Genomic DNA, 24,412 nt, shown 5'->3' on the forward strand with positions numbered 1-24,412 from the left:
AAAAAAGAGTAATAAAAATAATATAATTGGTAATAATTAATTCTAAATAAGTTGCAAAAAAGGTAAAGAGACAGATTGAATGATTAAATACATGTATATGTACAAGTTAAAATAAAATAGAAAAATAACAAATAAAAAACAAGATCTTGTCCCACCCCTGTTTACAGCACATTGTACATTTGTAAAATTTTGCCATGTAACACCAGTCTCTCTGAACAGATGCAGGAATCCAAATGCGTCAGATCGAGGCCTTGGGGATCTCCACTCAAAGAGCCACGTTCACCACATGGGACAGGTAAAGGACTGCTCAGCACGCTCTCACACCACACGTCTCCCGCTGCTGCTGACGGGGCATCTGGCTTACTGTATTTTCCGCAACATAGCTCTTAAAAAAACGACTGCGCGCCCCACAATCCAGAGCACCCTATACATGAATCCACTCGGGTGTCCCAGCACGACTTCAGTAAACTACAAAGCCACACCACCTGCAGCGCACGCAAACACACACGGAGCATCACAATAGAGCGTAGACTTTGTGTCAATCATGTGACACACAACTCACTAGAACAGGGTCTCCAAACGTTTTCCTCCGGTGAGCTACTTTTACAAAACAAAAATGTCAAAGAGCTGCTCATTTTAACGGCCGCAACGAACTCAGACGGTTATAAGAAAGAGGGCGAGCCTTTGGGTGCAGTTAGACGCCAATAAAACAGGGATCTTGAAACTCTTTCCTTGGATGATCTTTACCTTTACAACACAAAAAGTCCACAGAGCTACTCATTTTAATGATCATAAGAGCCACAGCTAAACCTAGATGGAGTACAGTTAGATCAAACAACATAAACCATTATTTAATGATGAGTGCACAAAGTCAGGCATCAGAATGATAGATTTATAATAACAATAGGCATTTAATTCATCAAGTTTTAGTTATTCAGAACAATACACAGCGCCACCTAGTGTCTCCGCTCAATTTTATTTCTCTCAAGCGACTAGGTCAGGAATCAGAATACACTAAATGATTCTCAAAAACCCCGGAAGTGCGAGTTCGGGCACCAGCCAATCAGTGAAGAGACATACCGTATTTTCTGGGCTATAGGGCGCACTCTTAATCCTCTAACCCCATCAAAAAAGAACTGCAACCACAATCTAGAGCGCCCTATACACGAATCAACTCGGGTGTCCCAGCACGACTTCAGTAAACTACAAAGCCGCACCACCCGCAGCGCACGCAAACACACACGGAGCAGACATCGACCGCACAGCCAAAAACACCCACAGAAACACTCATCACTCCACGCTGATGAGGAACGGAACGGAGGAACGAACCGAAAAAGCGAGTGCAATGTGCCACTTCTAGACACAACTGAACAACTGAGTCACTGCGAACATGCTGACAATCCAGCGGTCCCTGACAGCACCTCCCTACACGCCACAACTGAACAAAGCCCAGAGTCACCGTGAACGTGCCAAACAAACAAAACCACTCACCCATCACACTGTTGTGTTTCCTTTAAAGTCCGGTGCGGTTTATTTGTGAAAAAAGTTCGAAAATAGACCATTTAATGACAATGCGCCTTATAATGCAGAACACCCTATAGTGCGGAAAATACGGTAAGTGTGTGTTTGTGTTTATTGGTAAATTGCCTTCACTGGGGTTGCAGGAAGACGGGGGATCCCTTCCATAACTTCATCACGTGGCAGGATCGCAGAGCTGCAGAGCTGGTCAAGTCCTGGAACAGGTCCTGCACCATGAAAGTAAGTCTCAATTATTGCGCTGTTTTATGATCTACTGTATGTTCTAATGTTGTTTCTTCATCACAAACAGTACTTTATTTTACTACTTTATGTGCTTATGAACATATAATCTGTCCTTAGTAAAATTAGAATACAATTAAAGGTCCTATATTGCATAAAATTGACTCTTGTGGGCTTTATGATGTTGTTACCTCCCCAAAAACAGACATGGAGTTGTGTTTTGTTTCATTCACACATGTTTAACGCACAATCCCTGCATATTTAGGCTGAGTTCTTCTTTTAAACAGAAAATAATCCACTATGTCATGTCATGTGGTAGTACAGGAAGAGCACCACTGTGTTTTTAAACTCCTTACACCTTCACTAGAATCATTTGGATGATTTTAAGCCGTCAAACTGAAATCTCCACTGATCTAAAGGTAAAAGGAGCTGTTCATTTGAAAACCGCCACTATATGACATCACAAGATGGAACAAAGAATTTTGAGATTTGGGGATGTAGACAGACTAATAATCCAGGATTCCTCAAACATGTGTGAATGAAACAAAACACAACTCCAGGTTTGTTTTTGGGGAGGTAACAACATTCTAACACATCGTAAAGTTCACAAGAGTCAAGTTTGTGCAATATAGGACCTTTAACTGTATTTTAATTTTACTCAGGACAGATTAAATATTCATAAGCATATAAAGTGGTAAACAAAGAAAAGACAACACTGAATGAGAAGGTGTGTGCAAGCTTTTGGTGGAGCTTCATGTAACTTTGAGGTGGAGATGTTATTGCTTTGCTTTGTTTTGCTTTTTTTGTGTGTGTGATTGCACTTGTCTCTCCAAAGAGCTGACCTGTAACTTAACTTTGTCTCCAGGGAGTGAGATAGTGCCATGTTGTGGTGCATTCTACACAGAGCAATAGCATCTCCATAGAGAAAAGCATTTAATAGACCCTCAACTAGAAAAGTTACACAATGCACCTTTAAGATCTGAACTGATTCATCTTTTTTTTGCTGGAATGTACATAAGAGCATATGCTGTTCTTGGATTTCAGAGATGTCTCATTGACTCAGGGGTTTGCAGATTGATTTCTGCTACTGGCACTGCTCACTGTGTCTTTGGGCAAGGCACGTCACCCATCTTGCCTATATATGTGTTTCTATCGGTAGCGCAACCTTCCTAACTGAGTAATGTACAAATTATATTTGAATGTTTTAAAAATAGTTGCAAAAGCCTGTAACGATAACAAATTCTGAAGTGTAAGTGTAAAGTATAAGTATTAATATAGACGATAAATTGGGGATGGGCGATATCTCGATATGCTTATATTCAATTCTGATTTGACCACTTCGCTTGTTTCCCCTCTCTGTCGTCGCCCCGTGCACCCCCGCCTCCATGATTTTGCTGCTTGTGTCTCATTCACTCCTCACTACCACCGTGAATGCCCAAAGTTGATGCAAGCGAAAAGCTTCAAGCACCATGAAACATTTCCACACAGCACATCCTCTGTCACAGAAAGAACACTCATATTCCACTGAGTTGTGTCCTTTAGTCTGACAGAAGCTGAACCACATCAGCTGCACAAGGAGCAAGCTGTTTATGCAAATGAGTGGTGGTTTTAAGTTTTTGTTTCTGTAAAACGTAAACACATGTGGCAAAACTGCATTAAACACATCATAATGTCACACGGGCTGATGTGGCTCTAGAGTGGTTATGATTTATATGTTGTAAAGTTTAGTCATGTAAAGTTTATTTATGCAGAAGATTTTAATGAACAATCTCCTGCAGTGTAACTTGTACAATAGTGTTTGGAAACGTTGAGTTTGATCTGCAATGGATTGTGGGAAGCCTCAAAGCTGCAGTGAATTGTGGCTCAGAGCTGCAGTGGATTGTGGTATACCTCAGAGCTCCTTACTGCTGGTGAGGAACATGGTTCTGTTAAAATAAGGAACCTTCCGAGCTTCCTCTGCTAAAGGAGCTCATGGTCATCGTACGGTTAACAGAGTTAAAGCAAAGATGAGCTTGAGTTGAGTTGTTTTATTTATTAATGTAAAGAAGGAAATATGTTTTTTCTTTTATTTTACAGTTAAATTATTATATATGTCATTAATCAATCAATCAATCAATCAAACTTTATTTATAAAGCACTTTTCATACAAAATGTAACACAAAGTGCTTTACACAGATTAAAAACAATCCCACATTTCCACCCACCCACCAACCCAACCTCCACAGCTGCCCAACTCGACACAACCAAACATCACAGACACCCAAACCCCCAGGGGAGAGATGAAGCCCAAACACCAACTCTCCACCAGGAGCCCACGGGACAGATCCGACAGCTACAGCCGACCTCTGCTCCCGATGCAGAGGCTCCTACAGAGGAAACACTGCATATCCTAAAAATAAGTCTAAAATAAATAAATATAAATTAAAATGTGTATAGTAGAAACAAGTAAAAAATATGATATTTCATTCAAAAGCTAAGCTAAAAAGGTGGGTCTTGAGCCTGCTCTTAAAAACATGAACGTTCTCTGCAGCCCTGAGCTCCTCCGGCAGGCAGTTCCATAGACGAGGGCCACAGTACTGAAAAGACGCCTCTCCGTGAGTGTGTGTCCTGACTTTGGGAATGACAAGGAGCCTGCTGCCGGAGGAGCGCAGGGTCCGCGAGGGTTCGTAAGGTAAAAGGAGTTCTGAAAGATAAGAAGGCCCAAGACCATTAAGACATTTAAAAACCAGTAAAAGAACTTTAAAATCGATCCTGAAACTCACAGGGAGCCAATGCAGTGATTTTAAAACCGGCGTAATGTGGTCCCGCCCTCTGGTCCTCCATTAGGGATTTTTTGTAATCTTAAATGTGGCAGAAGCATTTTGTTCCTACATGAACTGCCTACCTCTTACGCTTCAATAAAAAAATATCTTGTGGAATTTGGTATATTTGTTTTTGTAGGAGTTTTTGGGGGGTTATTTATCGAGATATGTTTTTTTCTCCATATCGCCCAGCCTATAAATGATAGTACTGAAACCAAAACCATAAAGCAGAATTATCCCCCCAAAAGTATTCTAAATCTACAATATTATTAAAAACATGAACTGCAATAAATTCATAACAGAATACATACATGTCTGTCATAATGAGTCATAGAAGTTCATAATTAAACACTCAAAGCAGTCCACCAGTCCAAAGGAAAAGTACCTTGGATAAATATTGACTCCCAGAGGTAATTAGTCCATCTATCATGTATTGAATTCTGAGTCAATATAATAATTATCGTGACAGGCCTGTTCTCTCTCCATGAATCCTGCTATTGTCAAACATATGGCCACACTCCCTGCATGAAAGGTCATTAAAGGTCATTATTCTGTAACATGTTTAATAGTTGTTTCATGTTTTTGCTGCCCTCTACAGGCCATCCACGGTGTGATGAAGGCCCTGTACTTTCTGACCCGACAGAAGAGGTGCCTGGCTGCCAGTTTGATCGTTTTCTCCACTCAGCACGTCAGCATGAGGCTCCTGTGGGTCCTCCAACACTACAAACAGGTCTGTGGGTTACACTGCTCATTTACATCAAACACACAAACCTTATTTCAGTTACATCCCTCACTATATTGCAGTTCACTTTTTGCGGTCTCGTTTCGCGGATTTTTTTGTGTGCAATTTTGCATGCCTTTTTTTACAGTGTATAAACATGTATTGTGTTGCTCCCGCTGCATCCTGATTGGCTGAAGACCATTGTCAATCAATCTCATTCGTGCTGTGTCTCCTGTACAGTACAGAATGCGTTGAGCTGGTCTAAACCAGGTCTAAACCAGGTCTAAACCAGGTCTAAACCAGGTCTAAACCAGGTCTAAACCAGGTCTAAACCAGGACTAATCCAGGACTAATCCAGGACTAATCTTGGATTTAAGAGAGAACCGCAAGCTCACGGAGGAGGGTATCTGTAAAGCGCGATCGGGCTACGGCTGTGTTTACCTCCATGAGGTGTGGAGCTGAGCCGGTCCTTTCTCCTGCTGTCACCTCTGAGCCCGTCCTGACAGTGAGTCCTGTTTCAGTTCTGGTTTAGTCCTGGTTTAGTCCTGGTTCAGTCCTGGTTTAGTCCTCCTCTTCAGTCCTGGAATCAGTCTTGGGTTAGTCTTGGTTTAGTCTTGGTGTCCAGTCCATGGTGTATACAGCTCAAAAGTCTGACATACATTAATCTCGGGTTAACGGGTGGGTGCAGTGCTGTACTGTGCGGTGCAGGACTCTGCGCTGTAGGGCTCCATTATGGAATAAATTAATCTTCGTTTCGTTGCATGAAGCAATAAGTTTTAAGAAGGATGCAAAAAGGGTTTGGTAACTGTCCTGTTTGAGAAAAGTGTATAAAGTGTGTGGTGAGGGGTTTTACAGACTTAAAACAGATATAATATTTGTAAAATATAAAGTTGATGACTTTGTGATTTTCACCTATTGCGGGTTATTTTTTAGAACATAACCCCCGCGATAAATGAGAGACCACTGTAATAAAGGACTAATTAACAGTATGTCTTAGCTAGGGCTGTGAAATGAATCATATTTTTTAACTGAATGGGACTTTTTAATGGAGAAGATCTACAGACAATCCTGTCAGCAGAATCACGTGGTGGAATGATTTGACCATTTTTATAGTTTTTTGTAAGCCCTAGGGGTGGGCGATATCTCGATATTTTTAATATATCGAGATTTTTTTTAAACTCGATATGAATTCTGACATATCGTATATATCGATATTAATGCTTATATTCAATTTTGATTTCGCCGCTTTGCTGGTTTGTTTCTCTGTCGCCGCCCGCGCGCCTCCGCTTCCTGATTTTGTTCGCTCGTGTCTCATTCACTCCTCACTGTCGCCGTGAACGCCCAAAGTTGGTGCCAGTGAAAAGCTTCTAGCGCCACGAAACTTTTCCACCATTTACAGACAAAACCATCAGCAGCACATCCTCATATTCCACCGAGTCATGTCCTTTAGTCCAAAAGAAGTTGAACCACAAGAGCGGCACGTGGAGTGCGCTGTTTATGCAAATGAGCCATGCGCTTTTTAAGTTTCGTTTCTGTAAAACGTAAACAAGTCTGCGCAAAGCTGCAAAAAAATAAAATAAAATAATTAACAGTATTTTCTCAAATGGGCTGATGTGGCTCTTGAGTCGTTATGCTATATATCTTGTAAAGTTTAGTAATGTAAATTCTATTTATGCAGAAGATTTTAATTAATAATCTGTTGCAGTGTCACTTGTACAAAAGTGTTTGGAAACGTTGGGTTTGATCTGCAGTGGATTGTGGGAAACCTCACAGCTCCTTACTGCTGCATAGGAACATGGATCTGTTAAAATAAGGAACATCCTGAGCTTCTTCTGCTAAATGAGCTCATGGTTATGATTATGGTCTGGATAACAGAGTTAATGCAAAGATGAGCTTGAGTTGAGTTGTTTTATTTATGAGTGAAACAAAGGAAATATGTTTTATTTCTTTTATTTGACAGTTAAATTATCATTTATGTAATTAGGGTTTTTTGTAATCTTAAATGTTCCTATATGAACTGCCGACCTCTTACACTTTAATTTTTAAAAAAAAGGACCTTGTGGAATTTGGCATATTTGTTTTTGCAGTTTTTTAGGGGGTTATTTTTTCTTGAACATATATCGAGATATATATCGTATATCGAGATATAGCAAAATATATCGAGATATATTTTTTGATCCATATCGCCCAGCCCTAGTAAGCCCTAACTTTCAATATGAGTAAATAAAGGACTTTTATAATCAGAATGTCTTACACAGTCTTTGAGCTATGATACATAAGTAGTTTTGGTTTTATTATGATATTTTATTAACATTTCATTTTTGTTTTAAGTGTCAATTATTTAAAGCCACAGTATGTAACTTCTTAGCCCAATAAATAGCCAAAATGAAAACTTTAGTCTATGTTTACTGCACTGAAAACCAGAGAAAAACAGGCATATTTACTGTGAGCGGACTTGCATTTCCAAACACCTGACTCATATTTAGCCTGGAGGAGGGCTTCATTCTGCTTGTCTCTATGGAAATGTTGTTTTTTTGGATATAATTCTCCACATTATGACATAAAACCTCCATGGAGAATGTCCCAAAGTCTGGTTTTAACTTTATATTATTCCTTATATTACTTTACATTTCCAGAGAGTTACATACTATGTCTTTAATGTCTGATGTGTACATGTTCAAGGTATTAATACTGAAAGACTTTTTAATTTGACACTGAATCCTATTTTTGGCGACCTGGTTTGAATATATATATATTTATCTAAAACAAGTACAAATAAGTAAATATGACACAAAATGATGACTGGTTATTTGATACAAGCCTGTGAATATGACCTTTAAAGGAAAAGGGCAGTGTTGATTTTAAACACCACGTGCAGGTCACATGAGGAAACTCCTGCTCTGCTCTACATGATCCTGTTTTTGTTTGTCCCACTTCTCGACTTTAATCAAATAAGCAAATATAACCTAAAAATAACATGGCACTGAGGTATTTTTCTCATATACTGTAACTCATCTATAGCTGCACAATGTACTTGTTTACTTTTTGGCCATCTTGTCTCCATGGAGATGTTATAGATGTGCCTGAAATGTTACACAGTATGGCATTAAGTAGAGATGTAACAATAACTGAAATATCGTGATATTGTATTGTCAAAGTTCTCACAGTAATATCGTGGACCATCACAATATTTTGAATTACAAGTCTCTTTGTTTAAATGAACAGGTAGCTAAAAAACACAGAGAGAACTACATAGACCATGATCCTTTGCTCCATTTCAGTGCAGACTATGTGAAGAAATAACAGTTCTAACACTTTTAAGTCTTAGTTCTTTGGATTAAGTCTTGTCAAGGCATTTTAAGAGGAAAAAGTAGCATATTAACAGTTTTGTTAAACTCCACAAAATATCACAATAAATATTGTAGTGTGAGATGTTTATCATGAAAATATTGTGTAAATATCGTAAGAGATTTGGATATTGTTACATCCCTAATTGTGAGTCTCCCCATCATATCATGAGCTTTCCCACGATATCGCAATAAATATCGTACTGTGAGGTTCATACTGTGACGATATCGTATCATGATACTTGGATATCGTGACACCCCTATCATTAAGCTTTCTATCTATCATTTTTAAATTACTGATGTTTTTACTTAGCCAGGCTGGTGCCACCTAGTGTCTCCACTCAATTTCATTTCTCTCCAGTGACTAGATCAGGAATCAGAATACACTAGATGGTTTGCAAAAACCCTGGAAGTGTGAGTTCAGGCACCAGCCAATCAGCGAAGAGTCATACATTCTGTGTTGACAACGATTCCTGAGATCGAGGATTTAAAGCCGGAACAAAGAGAATGTTTGGTGAATTTCATCAAGTGGAAAGACGTTATTGTTCTTCTTCCTGCGGGATTTGGGAAAAGCTTAATATACCAGTTAACCCCGTTAGCAGCGCATTACATATGTCATGACCAAATAGCAGTGATTGGTTAAATTAAAAAAAAGTACCCGTCGAGCAAACAAATCCTAATTCCACAAAGTGAAACTGGCTGATGAATCAGGATAGTTTTTACTGCTCAAAACCTTGAAAAAACAAGCATTCTCACTCTCACTCTAACATGGCCCAGTGACGTCAACTGCTTCTGTCAATGGAGATTGATAAGTTTAATGCCGTAGTGTGGAACATAACAGATCAAGCAATAACATATCCATGGAGAGAAAGCATAGTACCAGAAAGGTTACACAGTACTGTATCGGTAGGTTCTATATTACACTAAACTCTTGTGAGCTTTAAGCCATGTTGCCTCCTCAAAAACAAACTCCACATGTTTGAGTAACCCTTTATTATTAATCTGTCTACATCTCTTAAGCTCAAAATGCTCTGTTCCACCTTGTGATGTCATGACGCAGTAGTTCAAGTTAACAGCTCCTCAATAGAGATTTTCCAGGGCTGAAATTATTCAAATGACTGTAGTGAAGACATATGGAGTTTAAAAACACAGTGGAGCACTTTTTGTATTACCACATCACATCACAAGGTGGAACAGAGTGTTTTCTGTTTGAGAGAAGCCTAAATCAACATGTGAATGAAACAAAACACAACTCCAGGTCTGTTTGTGATGAAGAAACAACATTATAACACAGATCAGAAAACAGTGTAATATGAAGCCTTTAATATAAATCTTTCTCTAATGTTCAGTTTTTATTGCTGTTCAGTCTCACCTTTGACCCATTTTTTTTAGTAAAGCTTCATTTTGAGTCATTTTGTGATTGTACGTCTTGAATTTCCTCTTTTCAGATCCGACAGGCTGCCTCTGAAGGGAACTGTTGCTTTGGGACAATAGACACCTGGCTGCTGTTCAAACTTACTAAAGGTGGGTCCTGTGTGGTTTGGTTTCTCATTATGGTGACTAAAGCGAAGCAGGTTTCATTTTAAAAGTGGAAATAAGAAGAAGAATGTTGTGTATGTTTTGGCTTTTGAGCTCCCACATAAGCATCTGGGTGAAACAGACTAGTGTGGTCACGATACTAACATTTCAATTCCGATTCCAATACCACAATGATATTAAAAAAACTCTTTCTTTAGACAGTGTTTAAGAATGTGATTTTCAACATACATCCTAGTACTTTGTTTTGTATTACTGTGTGGTCTTACATGTGTGTAATCCCTGATCGGTTAAGGTAGATTCCACAGTGGTCCATGTGTGTATACTAGTCTATGTGCTCTTCTACTTGTTCTGATACAGCTCAACATCATTCTAAAGATATTCAGGAAAGGTTCATTTCTGTCCTATGAATGTGACTTTTTTTTAGTATTAATACATGTTCCAATATGTATCTATGAGTAATGAAGAAGAAAAAACATATATAAGTCGCACCGGACTGTAAGTTGACATTTCCTGTTGAAAGTCAAGTTCTAGTAATAACAATAGAAGAGAGAACAACAAACTGTTAACGTCACATATGAACAGTTCTTCAGATAAACTATAACATAAACAACAGAACAAGTTTAACAAACTCTCCATCTCACTCCAAATCACTAAATCCATTCAATTCTTCATCCTCGGTGTCACTTCTGAGCAACTCTGTGACCTCCGGAGGTAAACAGAGCGCTGCTTCCTCTTCTGTGTTGCTGTCGTCAGAGTTAGCATCAGTTCCAGTTAGAATTATTCTGGTCTTTCTGAATCCCAACAGGATGGTTTCAGTGTCACTGAAATCCAGGCTTTGTCCATCCATCCAGTGACTTCAGGAAAGTCTCATGGTGTACTCTCCCGGTTGCCGTGAAGTTGTGTTCTCCATGCCCTCTTTCCACCAGTCCCTCACAAGTTTCTCGCTCACTCCAAACTTTCTTTCTGCTGCTTGATTACCGTTTTTGGCTGAATATTTCACTACTTGCAGCAGGACAGCGGCTCTTTCTGCGGGAGACATGATTCTGACACACAAGACTAGAGCCACTCGCAGCTTCAGTGTGAAAATGTCAATTTATAAGTTGCACTGAAGTATAAGTCACAGGAAACACCCAAACCATGAAAAAAAAGTGCCACTTATAGTCCGAAATATGGTATATAAAACAAAATAAGGTTCTTACATAAAAACAAATAACAAATAATATGGCAATAATAATTTAGTTGACTGTTAAATCCTTTTTTTGTCTGGATTTGATTTCAGGTCGTGTTCATGCCACAGACTTTTCCAACGCCAGTTCCACAGGGATCTTTGACTCCTACCAGGTCTGGACAGTCTTATGATCTTTCTCCCCTGGCCTTTAAAAGTAGTTAAGTAGTGTACTCAAGTAAGAATTTTAGGTATCTGTACCTTACTTAAAGGGACAGTTCAGAATTTTGGACATAAGGCCTCATTTCCTAGTGATTCATTTTCCTAGTTTGAAATAAAACTAACCTTACATCGCATGAATCGTTGCATGTTGAGGGACTATTTTCTCATATATCAGTCCACCGCTGCCGAGCTTTCTATCAGGAAATAGCACCAGCGACCTCTGCAAATACAAGGACTGGATGAAATATTTTAAAAAGTGTCTCCACACGTCTCCAACACTCTGAGGCCCTATGTCCGAATTGTCCTTTTAAGTAGATCTTGAAACACATACATTTAAGAGCAGGTATCTATACTTTCTACTCTATTATGAAAAGTAAAAGTATTGTAAAATTATTAAGTATAAGTATGGTTGAGACCTCCTGAAAAGGCTGCGGGTTTTATTTTTAACATGTTTGTTGTTTGAGCAAAAAAATAAATAAAAAATCTAAATTCAGCACAAATCTTTATCAAATCACTACTTTTGAAGCCTCATAAGACATGTGCAAAATACTTGTACTTTTTTCTCTTTAAGTACATTTTTACTATGTTGCCTTTCACTTCTGCTATCCTGACATGTTTCATTCAAAGTGATTTACTATTTTATTCTTTTTGATGTCTCATTTGTGACAGATGTGCTGGAGTGAGTTTCTGTGCTCGGTGTTGTCTCTGCCTCTGTCCATTTTACCCACTGTTGTGAACACAGAGTGAGTGAAGCTTTTCTTTTTCTTTTTTTAAAATTTTTCAATTATACCAAACAAAACAAAACAAAAAAACACAAAGGAGAAGAGTGCCGTTACAAACGTTCATTGAAATAGAGATGTTTACAGTATTAGTTTTCATATAAAGTCTGATCTAACAGGTTTCACATACTCAGTCCATTTTGTCCATGTTTCATAAAGAGTCCCTTACTTTGAGTCTGAAGGGTGAAAGACAGTTTTTCCATCACATAGATTTCATAGACTATTTCTATCCACTCTATTGATGGAGAATCCGCCCTCAGCCATTTTCTTGTAATGGCCTTTTTGCTCGCTACAAGTTCGATTGCTAATAACTTTTTATCATCATTTCTCCAATTCTGGACATTAACATCTCTCAAGTATAAACACTAAAAAGTAAACATCAATTTAGACCTAAAACATGGTATATATGATTCCAAAACTGTGACCAGTAAGATTTAAGAATAGTGCAATCCCAAAAAATGTGATAGCGGTTCGCCCCAGATGATCCACAGAGCCTCCAACATGAATCCCCACTCTCTTGGTGTTTTTTTTGAATGGGTGTGAGAGTGAAGCGTTTCTGTTGTTTTAACCAGATTATACTGGAACACAACACAGTCACATGTTCATAATTAAGGCTATGGTTACACTGAAACGAATCACCGAATCACCGGATCACCATATCACCGTATCGGAAACGATCTGCGTCCAGACATGTCATTTCTGTGTCCTCAGGCCTTCCCTAGCCACACAGCTTTGCGCATATTTGTTTAAGTTTTACACAAACAAAACTTAAAACTGCATGGATAATATGCATAAACTAAGAGCTCAAAAAACAGTTCACTATTGTGCACTGATGTGATTCAGCTTCTGTCGGACTAAAGGACATGACTCAGTGGAATCTGAGTGTTCTTTCTGTGACAGAGGGGTGTTCTGCTGATGGTGAGTCTGTTCTGTGTTTCTGTCGTGTTGGAGATCATTCATGTTAAACTTTTCAGAGATTATACGTCTGCAGGTCATACACACAGACACACGTTTATATGGATGGACAGATATTCTAGCCTGTTAGTGTTTTGGCGGTGAATTACTTTGCGACTCATAGAACTACATCAGCGTATCATTGTCTGTGGATCCGTTTTCAATTGGATTAGTGTGGACAAACACTGCATCCATAACCATAACCACTCGAATACGTACTAGTGTGGACGGGGCCTATATTTAGCCAGTAATTTATTGTAATGTTTTAAAGATGCACTATGCAACTTTTCTGGTGGGCGTTCACTACCTGCTTGTCTCTGTGGAGATGTTATTGCTTTGCCTTGAATGTTCCACAGTATGACATTAAACTAAATCACCTAACTAAATTACAGATGTTTTATATCTTAAAAATACACCTAGACATAAAAAAAACAAAAAAACATTCATTCTTATTCTTGGCCTGATCACATTACCAGTTTGTCTCTACTGAAAATGTATCAGTTTAATGCACTACTCTGGAACATTCTAGGCAAAGCAATAACATTATGCTGGACATTAGATTGTACTGTGTCTACTTTTAACATACTTTATATTACTACAAAACAACTGTGATCACCAAGATTATAGTGTATTTCTTTGTCATTATTTTAGTTGTCTTTGGTCCTACAATCTTTTACTTTCTTTTCTTCAGTCATGACTTTGGAGGCACTGACATGTCCATCTTCGGAGAGTCCATCCCCATCAGATCACTGGTGAGTTCACTGTTATCTTGTAATTCACATCATTACAGGTCCAGTTATGTCAGCGTGTCACTCTCATTATGTTATAAATCAGGCTGTAATCAGTTCATTATTGCAACATTTAAAGGAGACGTATTGTAAACGAACTAATGAGGTTCTGAGTAATGTCACAATACTAATGTTTTAAACTTGATTTCGATATTAAGGAATAGATTCGATACTCAATACTGACTCTGATACCACAATGGTAATAAAAAACACAATTTATGTAGACAGTAGAATGTGATTTTCTTTAAATAATACTACTTTCTTTTATATTATCATGTGTTTTTATAGCTGTGTAATCCCTCACTCATCCAGGTGTATGTGCTTTTACAAATCTATTCAGGAAAAGCTAATTTCTGTCCTGTAAATGTGACTTTTTAGAATCGATACTAGTTTCGATACTCATTTTAGTATTGATTAGTATCTGATTTTTGACACTTTTAACAATCCTAAATCTGAACAGACAAAAATGCATGATGTCAACTCTATTTTTTAGAGTTATTTTTAGTTTTTAACCTGGAGTCAGTGATATTTTTGAAGTTCACATTCCAGGTTCATTTGCAGATGCATTCTTTTTTTAAACTGAAAACCTGGTGTTTTTCCCCAATTATAAAGATTTTAAAACATTACATTTTAATCCATTAAAAGCCTTAACAAAGTGTATTATTTGTCCTTATTAATCCAGCTCTACAATGTTTAGTTTTAAAATTGATTAAAAAAAAAAAAAATAATAATAATAACAATATATAAAAAATAATAACCACAAATGACTTTTTATAGTTTATAGAAATCTGTATGCAATAAAATCACATAGGCCTCGCTTAAATAAACAGTAGTGCTTCTCAAAGTATGTCACTGAGTTCTGTCTACTTTTAAACAGAAATCTGTATAATTCGCTCCAGTGTGAAACTATCTAAATTAACAATATTAAGCCAGATTTCAAACATTTTTACAGTTGAAATTTTTATCAATTTAATTTTGCTCTGTGGGACCCAGGTTATATAATAGAACTCACTTATTACTGAAAATATAACAAAACCTTCCCATTATTGCAAAGAAAACATACACCTGATAAATATGTACGATAAAGTGTTACTGTCGTTGTGTCCTTAGGCAACGCACTTCACCCATATTTCCGGGTGTGAAAGTGGAGTGTGTGTAAGTGATTGTGGTGGTGAGAGGGACAGATGGTGCAGATTGTCAGCCAGCTCCAGGGCAGCTGTGGCTAATGAATAATGAACTGTAAAGCGCTTTGGGTGTCTTGAAAGGTGCTATATAAATGCAATGATTAATAAAAAAAAATAAAATGACATATTCCTCCCCATAGTTTTTTTTTACTTTTGAAATTATACATAATGAAAACAAAAACTGACCCCCCAAAAAAAAATCCCACAACCTACATCCCACCACACTCATCATACACAAAACTACACGACAACAACAACAAAACACTGGGCAAACAAACATTAAAGGTGCATTGTGTAACTTTTCTGGCAAATGGTTTGTCAAGTGTTTGTCTCCATGGAGATGTTATTTCTTTGTCTGGGATGTTTCACAGTATGGCATTAAACTTTTCTGTCTTCATGGAGACCAAACCAGACCAAATTACAGGTCAGAGCTGTGGAGAGGCGACCCCACTCACAGTCAGAATGTCTGTTTTTCTGTATTTTTGAGATATAAAACCACCTGTAATTGAATAAATGTAAGGGAGAGCTCTTTAATGTCACACTGTGGAACATTTCAGGCAGAGCAATGACATCTCCATAGAAACCAGCAGGTTAAATAGTGCGCCTTTAACAGTCAGTCAAGTCCAGTCCTGTCAAAATCCATGAAGAGTAAAGGCATAGCTCTAAGTCATGTGATTGTCGTCACTGTAGGTGGCGGATCAGCAGGCGGCCATGTTTGGAGAGTGCTGTTTCGACGTGGGGGACGTGAAGATCACCATGGGAACGGGGACCTTCATGGACATCAACACAGGCTGTAAACCGCACACTTCTTTCGCAGGTAAAAGCACACAAAGCCTCTGGGAGGTTTTGACATGTTTTAGTTCTTTTTAATCTTGTCACAATATTACAACACTAAAAAGGTAGTACTTTCTTTTCTATTCCCATGTGGTCTTATATGTGTGTAATTCCTCAGTGGTCCAGTAGGTTTCATAGTGGTCCATGGCCGTACAATAGTCTATGTGCTCTTATACTTATTCTGATACAGCTCAAGTTGATTCTTAGACAAATTTATTGATCCACAAGGGAAATTATTTGGACACAGTAGCTCACACATCACAATATAATATAATAACAAAGAGTAAAAAATATAAATGGTAATAATAAATTCTAAATAAGTAGTAGAAATAGTAAGAGGCTGGGGTCAAATAATTTATTAAAATATAGAAATAAAGTAATAAAAATATATCTATAGCTATTCAGGAGTAGGGATGTGCAAAAATATTGTATCATATCGTTTAATGTGATAATACAGTATCGACATCGTGGGCTGCTGTATCGATATATAGCGCCAAGAGTGTTTTTTGGTATAGGCGAGTTTCATTGTTGACAAAAGCGCACGTTGCATGCTGGGAATTATTTTGGTTGGCGGCAAGAAACACTAATTCAACATGATGGACGGAGCGAGAAAGCACGTAAAGGGTATTGATCCCAGTTATTTATCCACTTTAACAGCAGAGGACCCAAGACCATTTGACCAGAAATTGATCATAAGCATCGACGGACGACAAATCACCCTTTTCAACCCTGACAAAAGGTGGACAAAACCAAATTTCTGGTCAGAATCACCAACTACCTGGACAAATATTCACTTTGGTGATATCCACAATGACTTGGTGGAAACTCCTGGGCCATTCACAGCAGAAAAGATGAAAACCTCCAAGAGTCTCGATGTGTTGTTGAACTTGTTGGAGTCCACGGTTTGTTAGGATCTTCTACGTTTGCTCTGCGGATGTTTGAAAGCCGTTTAATTCACCGTTAGTGGTTCTTTTCACTCAGAATACGAAAAAGACATTTTCCTTCTTCCGTGCTTCTATTTGTGCATCTGATAATGCAGCAGGAATTTACCATTACCAGGGATAAATACGTGAGGTTACGCACTGTGTTTGACCACTATCCTGTTTCTTGCCTCCGACCAAAATATTTCCCAGCATGCAACGCAGGCTTTTAATAACAATGACGTCAGCTGAAACTCGCCTATATTTTACTCAGTTATTTTGTTACAGAGTGACAGTTTTGTTGCTTGTTTAGTGGAAGGAATACAACACATTTGACATTTTCATGGTTTTGATGAGTAAAATTGGCTTTTTTTGATGTTCACTTTGCACAAGAAGTGATTTAACAAAGATTTTTAGTGTCACAACCATGATTAGCCTTTATTTTTTATTAAACCCTATCGAATCGTTTTGAAATATATTGAATTGAATTGAAAGTGCATTGTATCGAGATATGTATCGTATCGTGGCCTATGTATCGAGGTGTGTATCGTATCAGCAACTTCTTAATGATACCCAGCCTTATTCGGGAGAGGCTCATTTCTGTCCTGTGAATGTGACTTAGTATTTAGTATCGATACTTTCTCAAATGAGTGTCTAGTTTTAGTATTGATTAGTATCTGTTTTTCGATACTTTTGACAGCCCTAGTTCAGGTTTACAGCTCTCTTTCGTGTGTAGGTCTCTATCCTCTGGTGGGGTGGAAGATGGGAGCTGAGGTGGTGTATCTGGCCGAGGGAAACGCAGCAGACACCGGCACTGCCATCAAATGGGCCCAAGAGCTGGGTGAGGGAATAATGAATTAAGAGACAACTAATCAGTAGTAATTGAATTTAAAGGTGCATTGTGTCACTCTTCTGGTGGAGGGTCCATCAAATGGTATTAAATCTTTCTATCTTCATGGAGAACAAACCAGAGAAGTTACAGGTCAGATCTGTGGAGAGGCAATTAAGCTCACAGTCAGAATGCCTGTTTTTCTTTCTATTTTTGAGCTAAAAAAAACAAACAAAACAAAAACAGTAATTGAATAAATGTAAGGTAGGTTTATGCCAGAGTGTGGAACATTCCCGCCAGAACAATGACATACTATATTTTTCGGACTATAAGAGTATAAGTTACACCTGCCAAAAATGCTTAATGAAGAAGAAAAATATATAGATATGTCGCACTTTCTGGGGGAAATTAATTGTATAAAATCAGAAACCAGGACCCGACATTTCCTGTTGAAAGTCAAGTTCTAGTAAAAACAATAGAAGAGAGAACAACAGACTGTTAACATCACATATGAACAGTTCTTCAGATAAACTATAACATAAACAAGTTTACCAAACTCTCCATCTCACTCCAAATCACTAAATCCATTCAATTCTTCATCCTCGGTGTCACTTCTGAACAACTCCGTGACCTCCAGAGGTAAACGTCGCTTCCTCTTCTGTGTTGTTGTTGTCAGAATCAGCATCAGTTCCAGTTAGAATTATTCGGGTCTTTCTGAATCCCGACAAGATGGTTTCGGTGTTGCTGAAGTTCAGGCTTTGTCCATCCATCCAGTGACTTCAGGAAAGTTTCATGGTGCATCCCCCCGGTGTCACAAGTTTCTCGCTCCCTCCAAACTTTCTTACTTCTGATCGATTACTGTTTTCAGATGCAGATTTCACGACTTGCGGCAGGACACGCGCAGTGGTACAGGAGGAACAGAAGCAGCAGATTCTGACACACAAGACTAGAGCCTCTCGTGGTTGTCAGAGTGAAAGTTTTAATATATAAGTTGCACCGGAGTATAAGTCACAGGAAACACCCAAACCATGAAAAAAGTGCAACTTATAGTCCAAAAAATACGGTATGTAGGTGATGGACCCCCAAAAAAGTTACACAGTGTACCTTAAAGCCACAGTATGTAACTTTTTAACCAAAAAAATGTCAAAAAGTATGTTGGTTCATTTTGGTCGTGTTTATTGCACTGAATAACATATGAAAACATTTACTGTGAGCAGACTTGCATCTCCACAAACCTGACTCTTCAACATTAATCTTCATGTTGTCTGCAGTGAAATGAATCATGGGATATGTAGTTTCCAATGTTTATAAGCTGTTACTACTATAAAACCTGCATTTAAGCAAAGGAACTTATAATTCCATATATTGTGACAGCCCACGATATTCTTGTGAGACTTGATGTCACAATATTTTGGTTATTTTTACATCCCTAATGTATATGCCCGTTTCTAGATTCCGGTTTGTAATTTCAGACTTGTTTGAGGATGTGAAGGAGACGAGTGCTTTGGCGTACAGTGTGTCTGACTCAGATGGGGTGTGCTTTGTGCCTTCGTTCAGTGGACTGCAGGTATTTAATGTTTATAATTTTTAAATGTTACTTTACAATATATTATACAGTACAGAGCTCTGTTGGCTCAAACTTGTAATAAAAAAAACTTAATGATTTTACTACTTCCCCTGCAACAATGTCTTTTTTTTTTTTTTTTTTAAATCTTAGCCTAATATTTTATTGCCATTATTTTTTTTTTTGTGTGTGACTTTTTTGTGCACATAAAGCAAATGTCAAAGAAGGAAAAAATAAATAAATAGCAATAATGTAATGTGACAATTTCCCCAATTTTCCCCTTCCCCGGCCCCCCTCCCATTATCCTCCTCCAGTGTCTCCAGAGAAAAGAAAGATAGTACATAAATAATAAACAAAATAATAATAAATACAACAAAATAAAATAAAATAAACAATGACTTAATTCCTAACCCTAAGCCCTCTGTATTATCTAAATCAGGGGTGTCAAACTCATTTTGGTCCAGGGCCGTAACCAACCAACTCTGATCCCAAAAGGGGCCAGATCAGAAAACTCATGTCATATAAACCCCCAAAATAGCAAAAAGTTCAAATATTTGTGCAGAGAAACACAAATCTATTACAGCTATTACAGTAATCTATTTAACTGATGAACTCTTTCTTTTACAAAATATAATGAACAACCTGAAACTTCAAGAAAAATACAATTTCAACACAATGTTTTAACATGAACTTGTTTGCGAATAGGAATAAGTCCATTTTTGTTGGAAAATCCTGCACTCGGCTCCACTTTTCTCATTTTTGACATTTTCAAAAACGATCGTCCTTTAAGAGCGTTTGGAAAGAGACAAGTCTTCATTTGTGCTGCTCTGGTGGGAGGGGCCACGTACAGAGACGCTGGAGACGCTGATATGCTCAGCGACGCAGAAAATTACCAATATTTTAATAGAAAATATCATTAAAATATTTGAATAGAAAATTAGCTCAGGGCCAGATTAAAGGTCTTGGAGGGCCGGACCCAGCCCCCGGGCCGTATGTTTGACACCCCTGATCTAAAGGTATTATTTAAAGGCACTATATGTAGCCTGTGCCTGTACTGTTTAGAGAAAGGTATTAGAATCAAAACTATATAGAGGACTTCCAAGTTTTTCTCGGTATATGGACAGATGAAACCTCAGAACCTCCAGTTCCCTCACTGAGCTGCAGAGGCTGCATTAGCACTGATACATGATTGGCTGCAAGTGGTAGAGTTTAGATAGTAACTATTCAAACCAGCTGGATTTCAACTTTGCAACTGGCAACCCAAACGAGAGATACATGTGAGTCTCATTCTGCTTTCTGATTGGATAATCAACTTGAGAACCAAAATCCAAATTATAACATAAATAAATGGGACCCTATGTCGAATGTTTTTGCAGTTAAGCATAGGGGTGTGCAAAAATATTGAAATATCGATATATCGTATCGCTTAATGTGATGATACAGTATTGATATCATGGGCTGCTGTATCGATATATCGCCAAGAGTATTTTTTTTTGTATATTTTACTCAATTATTTTATTACAGCACTACATTATAGTTGTTTGTTTAGTGGAAGGAAACACATTTATGTAACACATTTGACATTTTCACAGTTTTGAGGGTTAAAATGGGCATGTTTCTTATTCACTTTGCACACCAATGATTTATTAAAGATTTTTAGTATCATAGCCACGATTTAGCCTTTATTTTTATTGAACCGTATCGAATCGATTTGAAATATATTGTATCAAATTGAAAGTGCACTGTATCGTGATATGTATCGTATCATGGTCTATGTATCGAGGTATGTATCATATCGGCAACTTCTGAATGATACCCAGCCCTAGTTAAGAATAAATCAGCATTAGACACAGATCTATCAAGCTGATTCATTTGAAAATCTAAATGCTGCCTACATTTCCTTTAACATCATCTCTTTGTTCTTCCTCTTGGCTTCTGTTTACCTGCTCTAACCTCAGCATCATTTTACCCACACATTCACTACCCTCTTTTGCTCATTTCCAAGCCATTGCACTGTGTCTGTTACAGTTTGTATCTCCTCTCATGTACTCATTTGTAATTCCTCCAACCCAAGTCATGAATAATATATTGAAGACAGATTACAACCTTAGGGACTTTATCACATCTTTTATAACGTGTGATTTGTGTCTTTTCTCTGCTTTCCGATGTGAGCTGATGCCTGTGTAAGTTTATAATCTGGGTACACAGTTTAGGGCAAATTTTGTGCATCAGAATTATAATATATTTGTGTTTTTATGAATTGAAGACTTGCTGATTTATGTGTATCTGTATTTCTGAAGGCTCCTCTGAATGACCCTAAAGCCTGTGCCTCCTTCATGGGACTCAAACCCTCCACCACCAAATTTCATCTGGTCCGCGCCATTTTAGAGTCCATAGTTTTCAGGTAAAAAGTAAATAATGATAACTTTCAAATGTCCTATATTACACAGAATTGACTCTTACAAGCTTTTAGTCATGTTATAATGTTCCCTTATCAGAAACACACCTGGAGTTGTTTTTTTTTTTTTTTTCATTCACACATGTTTGAGTAATCCTTTATTAGTCGCTTTAAAAATGCTCAAAATGCTCTGTTCCACCTTGTGATGTCATGAAGTGGTAGTTTTCAAGTTAACAGTTACCTTTACCTTTAGTTTAGTAGAGACTAGAAATTCCAGGGCTTAAATCCAAATGATTGTAGTGAAGGTGTGTGGAGTTTAAAAACACACTGGAGCACTTCCTGTATTACCACATTACCAGCTAAACTCAGACAAGACTGAAGTCATAGTGTTTGGGCCACAGAAACAAAGGGACAGTGTCAGCATCACCTCCAGTCTCTCTCTCTAAAACCTTCAAATCCGGCAAGAAATCTCGGGGTAATAATGGACTCAGACTTGAACTTTAACACCCAACACCCACCTCCAATCAGTAACATCTACAGCCTTTTACCATCTAAAAAAACACAGCAAAAATCAAAGGTTTACTGTCTAAAGCAGACTTGGAGAAACTTATCCATGCATTTGTCTCCAGTAGGTTAGATACTGTAATGTTCTGCTCACTGTGACGCTGCAGAACATCCAGACCGCTGCAGCTCAGGTCCTTACTCGAACTAGGAAGCACGAGCACGTGTCCTGTGCTCAGGTCTCTGCACTGGCTTTTGTGGCTCAGAGATTTTAAAGCAGCTCTGCTTGTGTACATGGCCGAGCACCAAAGTTCATCTGTCACATATTAGTGTCATATGAACCATCTCACACTCTGAGGAGCTCAGGGACCGACCTCCTGCTGGTGCCCAGAGTCACGACTAAACACGAGGAGTCAGAGTTTCAGGTTCACACAGCTCAAACCTGGAACAGTCTGAACATGTGAGACAGACCTCTTCTTTGACGCTGTTTAAATCCAGACTCAAAACAGTTCTGTTTAACTGCGTCTGACTGAAAGGTTTTCAATCCACACTCGTCTCTCTAATTTATGTAATTAATGTCTCTCTCTCTCTTTTCATTTTAATCTTTAATTTTGTGATGATTATTTATGTTTTGATTTGGTTTTATTGTGATTTTAATGTATTTCTTATTCTGTAAAGCACTTGAATTACTTTGTGTACGAATTGTGCTGTACAAATAAACTTGCCTTGCCTTGCCTTGCCACATGACATCACAAGGTGGAACACAGTGGTTTTTGTTTGAGAGAAGAACAGAGATCAGAACATAGTGTGATATGGTCCCTTTAAATGACTATTTTTTCGATTCTCAGAGCTGTTACTAGCCATAAACTGACTACGCACATGCAGAGAGTCCCACATCCACAAGAGGGCGCCAAAGTTGAACCTTTACTCTCAGATCAGTGTTGAGATGGTATTGTAGGTGTGCTCAGATTGTAGTTGGCTTTTAACATAAGAATTACCTGGATTTTTCCTAGCTCCTCAGGCATGTCACAATAACAGATTTTGATGATACATTGCTACAGAAAACAGAACACTAGGGTTGTCAAAAGTATCCAAAATCAGATATGAATCGATATTAACACTAGCAACAAAAATAGATCTTAATTTGATTCTTAAAAAGTCACATTCATTGAACAGAAATGAAGCTTTCCTGAACAGATGTAGAATGATCTTGAGCTGTATCAGAACAAGTATAAGGGCACATAGTAGTATTATATTATTACATTACTTTATAGTATTAGTATACAGTTTGCATAAAGCAGCCACAAAGCTAAAACTGGCTCTGTGCATTATACCACGAATTTTACTGTCTAACTAACAATTTTTCTTTACTTTATAGAAACAAACAGTTGTATGAGACAATGCTGAGAGAAACCCGAATCCCAATCACAAAGATCAGGTAAATGCTCTTTTGTCTTATTTAAATTTTAACCAGGATTGACTTCTTGGTAAAAGCTTACTTACCCTGCATGTTTTACTGGCACTTAACTTAATGGCAATTTAAAGAGATGTACTATAATTTGTTCTTTTACTGGTTTAAAAAACTAATTACTAAAAGCTTATTTATTATGCTGTGGTCCAAAACAAGAAAAATATCTGATGAAGGCTTTTTTTTTTTTCGAAACATTATTTTGATAATAAATAAGCTTTTGGACATCGGCCATCTGAGTGTGCTATGCAGTTTTTCACTTTTGTCTGTCTGCTCCTTGCATTTGCACCTCTACAAGAATTTTGGTGTGTATTTTCTGTTTCTTTTGATTCAAAAAAACTAATTGCAATCACAACAGAGGCTTAACCTGTATATAGCAGGCACATATAAGTGTTTCTAAGGCTGTGTTCAGACTGCAGCCTGAAGTGACCCAAATCCGATTTTTTGGCCTCTATGTGACCTGTATCTGATCTTTTAATGACAGTCTGAACGACACAGATCCGATTTGTTCAAATGCATCCCAGGCCACTTGGATATGTGCTCCTGAAACCGATACATATCTGATCTTTTGACATGCGACTTCAGTGTGAAGGGTCAAAGCGCATTCATTCGATCTACGCGTTATCAACAAGCCACAAAC

General features: G+C 37.9%; 1 protein-coding gene across 1 annotated transcript in view; it reads left to right on the forward strand.

The window, feature by feature from the left end:
• The window catches only part of gk5 (glycerol kinase 5), a 41,182-nt gene that overhangs the window by 5,799 nt on the left and 10,971 nt on the right, over positions 1–24,412 (forward strand). Inside the window, exons 3-14 of the mRNA XM_020917237.2 lie at positions 220–295; positions 1,665–1,758; positions 5,158–5,289; positions 10,076–10,151; positions 11,446–11,507; positions 12,223–12,296; positions 13,978–14,038; positions 15,949–16,075; positions 17,749–17,853; positions 19,314–19,408; positions 21,706–21,809; positions 23,683–23,742. Coding sequence (XP_020772896.1) covers positions 220–295; positions 1,665–1,758; positions 5,158–5,289; positions 10,076–10,151; positions 11,446–11,507; positions 12,223–12,296; positions 13,978–14,038; positions 15,949–16,075; positions 17,749–17,853; positions 19,314–19,408; positions 21,706–21,809; positions 23,683–23,742 — 1,066 coding nt within the window. The remainder of the gene's footprint in view (positions 1–219; positions 296–1,664; positions 1,759–5,157; positions 5,290–10,075; positions 10,152–11,445; positions 11,508–12,222; positions 12,297–13,977; positions 14,039–15,948; positions 16,076–17,748; positions 17,854–19,313; positions 19,409–21,705; positions 21,810–23,682; positions 23,743–24,412) is intronic.

This window comes from Boleophthalmus pectinirostris, unplaced genomic scaffold (genome assembly GCF_026225935.1).
Source record: "Boleophthalmus pectinirostris isolate CB_2022bp ecotype Guang Dong unplaced genomic scaffold, ASM2622593v1 HiC_scaffold_16, whole genome shotgun sequence".
In the NCBI taxonomy this organism is placed as follows: domain Eukaryota; kingdom Metazoa; phylum Chordata; class Actinopteri; order Gobiiformes; family Gobiidae; genus Boleophthalmus; species Boleophthalmus pectinirostris.